This window comes from Pinus tabuliformis, chromosome 6 (genome assembly GCF_031772625.1).
Source record: "Pinus tabuliformis cultivar Carrire ecotype Pingquan chromosome 6, CPIR1, whole genome shotgun sequence".
NCBI classification, from domain to species: domain Eukaryota; kingdom Viridiplantae; phylum Streptophyta; class Pinopsida; order Pinales; family Pinaceae; genus Pinus; species Pinus tabuliformis.
In genome coordinates, this window is record NC_142292.1 from 1,590,541,466 (window position 1) to 1,590,552,311 (window position 10,846).

The following is a 10,846-nucleotide window of genomic DNA, read 5'->3' on the forward strand; positions in this document are numbered from 1 at the left end:
GTCGGCTCCCCAAAGATGGCGGTTTAGGGCTTCGAGACCCCTTCGTCCTCAACCAAGTCATGGGTGCAAAGCTCTGGTGGAGGTGGACTCAGGGCGGCCCTGACCTGTGGAAGGTGATATGGGAAAGAAAATACGATGCGGCAGGGGAACCCGAAGGAAGACTGAGAAGTGAGACGGAGATTAGAGGTTCAGCAATCTGGAACCTGGCGAGGGGCAACAAAGACCTGATAAGGAATCACAGTTTTTGGGAAATACGAGTAGGGGACAAGGCCAGGTTCTAGGAGGAATCATGGCAGCAACGCGAAAGACTCATCCATAAGGACAACCTTCACGACATCCACGCTTTCACGTCCCAGGCTGAGGCAATAACCGTCGGCAATTTCTGGAAATCAGGCGAAGAAGGATATTGGCGCAATTGGAAACAGAAAGAGGATTGGGAAGGGGCCCCAGAAACTGACAGATGGAACGAGTATTACACAGAGATGGCATCTCGTAAAGTAGCAAGGAAAACAGGGTCCGACATTCTTAGATGGGGTAAACGAATTCAAGGTAATTTCTCAATAGCAGAAGCCTACTACCAAAAAGTCAATCAAAATCAACAGCCGGAAACCAAACAATGGAAAAATCTATGGAAAATCAAACACTGGCCGAAAGTTTCATTCTTTGTTTGGACTATACTCCACGGCAGAGCGCTTACCTGGGACCAGATGCAGAGGAAGGGGCGCCAAGGTCCATCCCGCTGCGCACTCTGCAATTCCCAAGAGGAGACTATGGAACATTTGATGAACTGATGCACAGTCAGCAATTCCCTGTGGGAAAGTCACTTCAGATTATTTCAGCGCCGCCACAGAAATTACCGAAACATTGTAAACACCATAGCAAACTGGCCGAGAAAACCTTACCAAAATCTGGTGGTCAATCGTGCATGGCTCCTTTCTGCCGGGTTCCTGCTCTGGAACATCTGGAAAGCACGGAATGGGGCAATCTTCAAAGCGGAATCCAGATCCCCAGCAGCCATATGGGAACAAACCACCAAGAACATACGTGAAACAATCCTAACGGAAAGCTGGAAGGACGAAGACTGGCAGGCGTCGCAAATGGAGGAGGCAATCCTGAAAAGACTTGAGGTAAACCAGAGTATGTTAAATGGGGGTGTCAAAAGAAAAGACCAGATCAGGGAAGTGGCTGAAAGCAACCAGTATCGCCATCCCCCGCAGGGATTCATAAAGCTTAATTTCGATGGCGCCGCAAAACATAACCCAGGAGAGGCTGGCATTGGGGGAGTCTTCAGAGACGCCGGGGGAAAAACCCTGTGAACCTTCGTGATGGACTGCGGGGAAGCCTCAAATAACGAAGCCGAACTGCATGCCTTGAAACGAGGCTTGGAAATTGCACTACAGGCTAATTTCAAGAGACTCCAAATTGAGGGAGACTCGAAGTTGGTGGTAGACATGGTCAGGAAACTACAGCAGCAACAACCAGCGGACAAAATCAGTAAGAGCTGGAGAACGGCATGGCTTGTAGGAGAAATCGGGAAACTCCTGCCAAGAATCGACTACCTAATTCTATCTCACATTAGACGATCTGGAAACAAACCGGCGGACTGGCTCGCGAACTGGCGCAGTTGGAATCGAGGCAAAGAGATCAACAGTGAAGGTCTGTCTCCACTGCTCCCGGACGAGAGAGATCGCCTCCAACAATTGCTTGACATCGATAAGGGTGGTAAAGGCAGGCCCGAGGCGAACGACCAGGATCAGGTGGCACGCAGCAGCTGTGGGGAAAGATCGCAGCGGATGGGAACGGACAGCACATCCGTGGGAAAGGACAGCAGTAATAGGAATGATAGAATCGGGCAGATGACGGGGCAAGGTAGGACAGGTCGAGGGGATGGAGAAGAAGCGAGAAACGAAACATCATCAAGGAAGGATCTGGAGTTAGCTTGGGAAGTCGGGATAATTGATAGAGGAAGGACGACAGGTGGCACAAGGAGTACAGAAAGGTTACGGCAGGAGCAGCCGGGAGAATATTGGAGTAATGACGCATAAAGCAGGTCGGTCAAGTCACGCCTCATCCCGAGATAGGGATACAGGGCTGTTAGTCAGAAAATTAAATGGCCAAGTGGAGGCCCGGTTGGTAGGACAGCGGGTAGATAACAACCATATGCCTGAGGAGGCAGAGGGAATGCTCATACAGTTTGGTAAGAACCATGAAAAAAAGCGGAAAGGTGACAGCGCGACCCTGCGACCAGGCCCCTTCCCCGGCTCCGGTAAGAAAAGGTGGTATGTTTACTATCATCCCTGTCCTCCAGGCGTTATGTTAGCTAGCAATTACGTTATCCTTGTTCGACCAGAAATGTTCCGCCCCAGTGAGCAGAATATCAGTAGTAGAACTGATAGTGGCCTTCCCGGCACTCGGTCGAATCTCCTCTTTCCCTCCAGAGCAGGGGAGGCCTTGCATGGCGATAGTTTTGGTTCCTACTCAGAGAGATGGGAGGCGAGGGGGGCTTTGTTGGGTCTCGTCGTGCTCCAAGATGGGTACCGCAGCCCCGGCCATATCTGTTCCCTGGATTTCTTCCGTGGCTCTCAACACGGAAGCTATCCTCACCAGATGGCTCGGTTTGCTGCGCTTCGCCACGCTGTCTGGCGCGGGTTTTCTTGGGCTAATGAGAGAGGGAGGCGGGTCTTAAGCCGCTTCGCTAGGAGTGTTGTTTTAAGGGTGCAGACTACCAGCCATGCTGAAGCCGGGATGGTCAGCGAGTGGATTATGACAACGTTTCAACTCAATAGCACTGACTTGTGGTTTTCTGTTGTGATAGGTAGAAAAGCTCATACAATTTCAAGGTCCCAGGTCCGTGGCAAGATGGCACCGAGGAAGGCTAAATCTGCAAAGAACCGGGAAGATGGCACCAGTAGCCATCTAAGCAAAAGGGGCAAGAAGCCCGACTCTGAAAAAACCATGCACACGATAAACGCGTACATGCCCGGGATTCCTCCGGAGATCCGCACCCAAATCAATGCGTGGGAGCGAGAGCTGTGGGATATCAGTGATAACAAAGAAATCCCCCGTGAAGATTAGAAGGATCTGAACCCGGACCCAGGAACCACAAGAGGCAGAAACTCCCTGTTTAATAAAACGCTTCAGCATTACTGGATTATGAAACAAGTGGTTGGTCGGGCTATGGAAGTGAATCAGGCCGTCTGTGAAGAGGAGGACGAGGAACGCAAGCAGGCTGAGGAGCATCTCAAAAGCTAGCTGGGGGAAGAAGCGGATAATATCAAGAATACTCTCCTGAAAGAGATCGCGGCCGTCCAAGTCCAGGCAGCAAGAAACCATCTGTTGCTGAAGAACATGGAACAAATGTTGCTGGACCTAAAATGGGCCATAGAGTAGAAGCAGCTGAAACCTGGTACCAGCGCCTCAAAGCCTGCCCCGGTCAACTCGTCAGACGAGGATTAGTTGAGCTGAGTCTTTTCTTTTGTTTTAAATGTTGATAAAACAGAACTGTGTCTGGTTGTTAAGTCATGCTCCTATCGTTAGCTTAGTTAGTAATAGACAAAAACATGGTTATGACAGGAAAAATGAGCAAATCATTTTCAAATTTTGGTCAGGTTTTAAGTCCGAAAGGTGGCGGTCTGGTTTCCTGCGGGCAGACCCGCCACCCGAACTTTAGTATGCTGTAATTTTGTTTTGTCATCTGGAATGAAGAATGCCTAACTTTACAAAAAAATATATATATTTTCAATTTACTAATAAAAAATCCAAATAAAATAAACATATATATTCTTTGCCCTACCAATTTTATTTTATTTTCTAAAGTTAGGCATCCCTCTTTCTATATTACGGAAACAAATTTACAACATACTAAAGTTCAGGTGGCAAGTCTGCCCGAAGGAAACCAGACCGCCACCTATCGGCCTTATAGCCAGACCAAAATTTGAAAATGCTTTTCTCTTTCATTCTGTCATAACTATGTCTTTGGCTACTTTTAACTATACTAGCTACAAGAGCAGTTCTTAACATCCAGTCGGAGTCCTGTTTTAACAACATATTTAAACAAAAATTAAAGACTCAGCGCTGTTAATCCTCATCAGACGAGTTGACCACGGTGGGCGTTGAGGCGTTGTTCCCAGGTTTCGCCGGCTTCTGCTCAATGGTCCATTTGAGTTCTAGCAGCATTCCTTCCATGTTCTTCAGTGGCAGGTGGTTTCTCGCAGCCTGGACTTGGACGGCAGCGAGCACTTTCAGGAGGGAGCTCTTTAGATTCTCTAATTCCTCTGTTATCTGACTTTTGAACTAATCCTCTGCCTGCTTGCGTTCCTCTTCCTCTTCTTCGCGGACTACCTGATTCATCTCCATAGCCCGAGCAACCACATGTTTCATGATCCAGTACTGCTGGAGCGTTTTGTTGAAGAGCGAGTTTCTGCTTCTCGTGTTTCCTGGTTCCAGGATCAAGTCCTCCCATTCCCTGCGGGGGATTTCCTTGTTCTCGCTGATGGCCCTCTACTCCCTCTCCCACCCATGGATTTGGGTGCGGGTCTCCGGGGAATTTCCTACCATATACGCGTTGATCATGTACATGCTCTCGTCTGAGTCCAGCTTCCTCCCCCTTTTCTTTGGTTTGTTACTGGTGCTTGCTTCTCGAGCCTTGGCAGGTTTTTCTTTTTTCGATGCCATCTTGCTGCGGTCTTGGGATCTCATTTTTGTAGGGGCTTTACTACCTATTATAACAGCAAACCACAAGTCAATGTCTTTTAAATATGATTTAGCTGAAATCCTCGCGCTTACCGCCCAAGCTTTGGCAAGTCGGTCCTGGGGGAGGTGTCGGCTTGCAGTCCAGGGCCATATCACAACTTTACCATCTAGGCTCGGGTCACTTCGCCCTCTCTTTACAGTCCTGAAGGTTGCATGTTGACCAGCGTGGCTGGGCGCAGCTGATCTATTCATCTGGTAGGGGGGGCAACCGGGTAGAGCACTACGGGAGATATCCTGAAAACTGTCATGGGTTCGGCGCCAATGTTGAAGCGCAGCAGGGCTCGACCAAGCGACCCTCCCTTCCCACCTCTTTGCTCGGGGCATGGGCTGAGCCTCCCGATAGGAGCCCAGATTCTCACCAGCCAAGTCCCCCTCAGCTCTTGAGGGAGAGAGGTAAATTAATCTAATGCCGGGGTGGCCACTGGCTATCCTACTACTGTTATACTGCTGACTGAAACGGGGCATTTTAGTGCAGGCATTGACAATTCGAATGCTATCATGAGAACAGGGACAGGAGAGAACATACCACCTTTCCTTGCCTGAGACGGGGACGAAGTCGGGTCGCTGAGTCGCGCTGCCACCTTTCCTCCTCCTTTCTTGCTTCTCGCCAAACTGCATGAGCTTTCCATCTGCCACCTTTGGTTGAAGTTTGTTAACTTTTTGTTGTCCTTGCAACCAGGCCTCCACTTGGCCATTTAATTCGCCGGCAATCATCCCCGCGTCCCTACCTCGGGATGTGGCAAAACTTGTCCTTCCTTCTTTATGCTTCATTATTCCTATGTTCTCCCGGCTGCTCCTGCCGTATCCTTTCTGTACCCCTTATTCCACCTGTCGTCCTTTCTCTGTTGATTATCCCGACTTCCCAAATGATCTCCAGATCTTTCCTTGATGACGTCTCGGTTCTCGTTTCTTCTCCGTCACCTCGGCCAGTCCTCTCATGCCCCGTCATCTGTCTAGCATCATCATTCCTAATACTCCTGTCCCTTCCCGCAGGTGTGCTGTCCATCGCCACCCATTGCAATCTTTCCCCACAGTTGCTTCGTGCCGCCTGATCCTGGCGGTTCACCTCGGGCATGCCAATATCACCCTTATCGACGTCCAGCAGCAGTTGAAGGTGGTCGCGCTCCTCCGGGAGTAATTGAACCAGGCCTTCGCTATCGATTCCCTTTCCTCTATTCCGACTGCCCCAGTTTGCAAGCCAGTCGGCCGGTTTATTTCCCGATCGCCTGACATGTGACGGGATTAGATATTCAATTCTGGGTATCAGTTTCCCTATTTCTCCGACGAGCCACGCCGTTCTCCAGCTTTTACTGATTTTGTCTACTGGTTTTTGTTGTTGTAGTTTCCTTACCATGTCGACCACGAGCTTCGAGTCTCCCTCGATTTGGAGACTCTTGAAATTGACCTGTATCGCAATTTCAAGGCCTCGTTTTAGAGCATGCAGCTCCGCTTCGTTGTTGGTGGCCTCCCCGCAGTCCATTGCAAAGGTTCTCAGGGTTTTTCCACTGTCATCTCTGAAGATTCCCCCTATACCAGCCTCACCCGGGTTATGTTTAGCGGCGCCATCGAAATTAAGTTTTATGAACCCCTGCGGGGGGTGGCGATACCGGTTGCTTTCTGCCACCTCTCGGTCCTGGACTTTACTTTTGACACCCCCACTTACCATATTCTGGTTTACCCCTAGTCTTTTTAGAATTTCCTCCTCTGTTTGCGACGCCTGCCAGTCTTCGTCCTTCCAGCTTTCCGTTAGGATCGTTTCTCTCAGGTTCCTGGTGGTTTGTTCCCATATATCTGCTGGAGTTCTGTTTTCTGTCTTGAAGATTACGCCATTCCGGGCCTTCCAGATGTTCCAGAGCAAGAAGCCGGCGGAAAGCAGCCATGCACGATTGACCACCGGGTTTTGGTAAGGCTTCCTTGGCCAATTTTCTATGGTGTTAACTATGTTCTGGTAATTTCTGTGGCGGCGCTCAAACAATTTGAAGTGGCTTTCCCACAGGGTATTGCTTACTGTGCATCGGTTCATCAAATGTTCCATGGTCTCCTCCTGTGAATTACAGAGCGCGCAGCGGGAAGGACCGTGGCGCCCCTTTCTCTGCATTTGGTCCCAGGTAAGCGCTCTGCCATGTAGCATAGTCCAGACAAAGAATGAAACTTTCGGCCAGTGTTTGATTTTCCAAAGATTTCTCCATTTTTTTGTCTCCATCTGTTGATTCTGTTTAGCTTTTTGGTAATAGGCTTCTGTTATTGAGAAATTGCCCTGAATTCAGTTGCCCCATCTTAGAATGTTAGGCCCAGTTTTCCTTTCCACTTTACGGGTTGCCATCTCTTTGTAGTATTCCTGCCATTGGTCTGATTCAGGGGCCCCTTACCAGTCTTCTTTCTGTTTCCATTTGCGCCAGTATCTGCCAGCATTTGGTTTCCAAAAATTGCCGACAATTGCCTCCTCTGCTTGGGTCGTGAAGGCGCAGATGGCTTGGAGGTTTTCGTGGTGGATAAGCCTTTCACGTTGCTGCTATGATTCTTCCCAGAATCTGGCTTTATCTCCTGCTCTTATCTCCCAGAAACTGTATTCTTTTATCAGATCTTTATTGCCTCTCGCCAGGTTCCAGATTGCGGAACCTCTGACCTCCGTCTGGCTTCTCAGTCTCCCTGCGGGTTCCTCTGCCACCTCATATTTCCTTTCCCAGATCACCTTCCACAAATCATTGCCTCCCTGAGTCCACCTCCACCAGAGCTTCGCCCCCATGACTTGGTTAAGAACGAAGGGGTCGCGTAGTCCTAAACCTCCATCTTTGGAGAGTCTGCTTAGCCATTCCCATGAAATTAAGGCCCACTTTCTGGTCTTGTTGGTTCCTTGCCAGAGGAATTTCTTGAACAGGGCAACCAGTTTTTGGCTGGTAGACTTAGGGATAGCTTGGCACGAGATTTGGTAGATTGGGATAGCCTGAAGAACAGCTCTCAGCAGAATTAACCGACTTGGGGCATTCAGCGAGCGAAGGGTCCAGTTTTCCATCTTGTTCCTGATTTTTTTAAATAAGGGTTCCCAATTAGCTGTCCTGAATTGGTGCTCATGCAGCATAATACCTAGGTATTTTGACGGGAAGGTTCCAATGCTAAAACCCATAGTGCGCGCCAAGAACCTTTGGGCGGCCAGCGGGGTGTTAAAGAAGAACACTTCAGATTTGTCTTTATTAATCTCAGTCCCGGAAGCTTGGTTGTATTCTGGTTTTATTGACTCTTTGGGCCTCCTTCAGCGTGGCTTGACCATATAACATCACGTCGTCGACGAATTGTTGGTGCGTGACCGGGAGGTCATTCCCACAAATTCGCAATCCCTTTAACTGGTCTCTGGAGACTTGGGCCTTGATCAACCTACCCAAACCTTCCGCCGCCAAGATGAAGAGGAAAGGAGACAGGGGATCTCCCTGCCTTAGCCCTCTCGAGGGGTTGAAGGCTTCAGTGGGGGTGCCATTTAACAAAATTGACATCACTGGGGTGCCAACCATAGATATGATCCATTTTATCCATCTTTGTTCGAAACCATGCGCTTTGAGAATGCCTTCCAAGTACCCCCAGCTAATTCGATCAAACGCCTTAGCCAAGTCAAGTTTGATAAGCATACCTGGGTTGCGGGAATTTTTCAGGGAGTGAATCACTTCCTGGGCTACAATAATTCCATCTATAATCTGCCGCCCTTTGACGAAGCCTGTTTGCTCCAGTGCGATGAGATCTGGGAGGATCGGCTTGAGTCTGTTGACCATGACTGTTGCTAGAATTTTGTAAATTACATTACATAGGGATATAGGCCTGAATCCCTGCGGTTCGTCCGAACTGCCATTCTTTGGGATCAGGGCCAAGAAGGTGGCATTCAGTCCCTAGTGCATGCGCTTGGAACACCTAGATTCCTCCACTAGGTCGAGCAAGTCATTTCCCATAAAACTCCAGGCAGCCTGGTAAAACTCAATTGTAAAGTCGTCGGGACCCGGGGCCTTATTTTTCGGCATTTTGTTGACCACTTCCTCAAGCTCTTCCTTGGTGATAACCCTGAGCAAAGCCAGATTTTGTTCTCTGGAGACTTTGTTGGGGATGTGTTGACAGATCTTGTCTATTTCCGCGGTTCTGTTGGCATTTGGCTCCGTGAGGATGTCTTTGAAATGTTCCACCAGGAGGCGTTCCATTTCTTTCTATTGTGTTACTCTGTTTCCCTGCCTGTCTTTTAAGGAGAAAATTCTGTTATGGTGGCGATGGTTCAGCATTACTTTGTGGAAGAATTTGGAATTCTTTTCCCCCTCTTTTAACCATTGGGCACGAGATTTCTGTTTCCACAGAATTTCTCCCTGTTTTTGTCTTTCCTCCAGTTGATTGATTACCCTGCCTTCTTCCGTTGCCAGTTCCTCGTTTCGTCCATCCGTGATTATTTGTTGTTGTATTCCTTCCAATCTGGACTGAAGTTTACCTTGCTCCTGCTGGATATTACCGAATTCTTCCCTATTCCATTTCTTGATTTTGCTTTTTATTTCTTTGAGTCTGAGCTGGAACGAGTGCATTTTGTTGCGGCCTTTCGTTCCCCTCTTGCTTTCCTGCCACCAGCTCCTTAGTTTATCTGAGAAGTCTGGAGCTCTAAGCCAGAAGGCCTCAAAGCGGAAGGGCCTCTTTTTATTTAGATCGTTTAAGGCTATTTCGAGCTTGATGGGCCAATGGTCAGATCCTGTTGAGGGGAGGATAGAGGCTTCATAGACTATGTCCAGCCCGATTATGCGCTCCGAGACCAGAAATCTATCCAATCTTGACGCAATTTGTTTGGACCCTCCTCTTCTATTGTTCCAGGTGTATTTCCCGTTTATAGTTGGGATGTCAACCATCCTTAATTCTGCTTGAACGTCTCTGAATCGTTCCATCTCCGGGTCTTCTCTGCTTATTCCGCCTTTTTTTTCTTCTTTGGAGGTTATCAAGTTGAAGTCACTGGCCAGAATCCATCTCTGCTCCTGATGCATACTTCTTAGCTTTCCAGTTGGTTAAGGAACAAGCCTCTATCAGCATGGGTATGGGGCCCGTAGACAGCCGAGACTGCCACCCATTCGCTTTGCCCGACGAGCCTGAATCTTCCTGTCAAGGTTCTTGTCGTTCCTATCCACCAATCTGTTAGGACCTCTGCCGGATTCCAAATAATTGCTATCCCTCCTGCACTTCCTTTGGCGTCTATGGTTACCTGTTCGTATCTTGGTTTTATTTTATTGAGAATTTCCTCCATCCTCTGTCCTGATATTTTTGTTTCTTGTATTAACATGATTTGAAGTTTATCCTTCCTCAGTCTTGCTGCCAAATATCTCTGTTTACCTTTGCTGTTTAAGCCTCTAATATTCCAAGATGTCAAAATCATTGGTTAACTTGGGATAGGTTGTGAAACACCGCTAACAACGGGACCACTCTTCCTGTGTTGACCAGCGTTTCCCCCATGAGTTGTATGGAGTCCTTGAGATTTTTCCTGCCTCTTTTTTTCTTTCCCCCCTTTCCTTGTCCTTGCTGATCCGTTCTGTTTTCCTTCTGGCTCTCTTGGGGTTCTTCTGGTGTGGCTTTTCCTTTTTCTAGTTTGGCTTTATACTGCTGAAAGGCATCCGCATACAGCCTCTTTTGGTCTTCCGGGATAAATCTCTCGTCTAAGTGTCTCCATTCATGCAATAGCTTTCTTAAGACCTCTTCGTCCTGACTTAGGTCTTCTCTGCTTATCTCCAAGTCTGTCTCCATCTGTTCAGCTTCTTCGTTTTGTTCCTTGCTTTTCTCCATTGGCTCGCTCGGGGTTTTCCTTTTTGAGTGGGTTCTTTCGCTGCTCTCACTATTGTCTGATCCCTTATCCTCTTGGTTTTCCATGGTTTGGTCCTCCTCTTCGCCCTCTCCCTGTAGTACTGCAAAGTTGTTTGATTTCTCTAGGCGTGTTTGTTTTTCCTTTCTGTTTTCCTGTGGAGGTTCCTTATTTGTTTTCCTTTTGCTTTTCACCTCTTGGTACCCTTCTTGGTCTGTTGGCTCATTTTTTTGCAGGGGGGCCCTCCTTTCTTCTTCTTTCCTTGTAATCGGGCACTCCTTAACGAGATGGCCA

General features: G+C 48.4%; 1 protein-coding gene across 1 annotated transcript; it reads right to left on the minus strand.

Moving 5' to 3' along the window:
- Positions 1-8,936: 8,936 nt before the first annotated feature.
- Positions 8,937-9,746, minus strand: LOC149264909 (uncharacterized). Its single transcript, XM_089401206.1, has one exon. The coding sequence runs from the start codon at positions 9,744-9,746 to the stop codon at positions 8,937-8,939; it is 810 nt and encodes a 269-aa protein (XP_089257332.1).
- Between the last annotated feature and the right edge of the window lie 1,100 nt (positions 9,747-10,846).

Bases quoted from the DNA above. Each gene is read 5' to 3' on its own strand.
- LOC149264909 (XM_089401206.1), bottom strand. From the start codon at position 9,746: ATGCATCAGGAGCAGAGATGGATTCTGGCCAGTGACTTCAACTTGATA.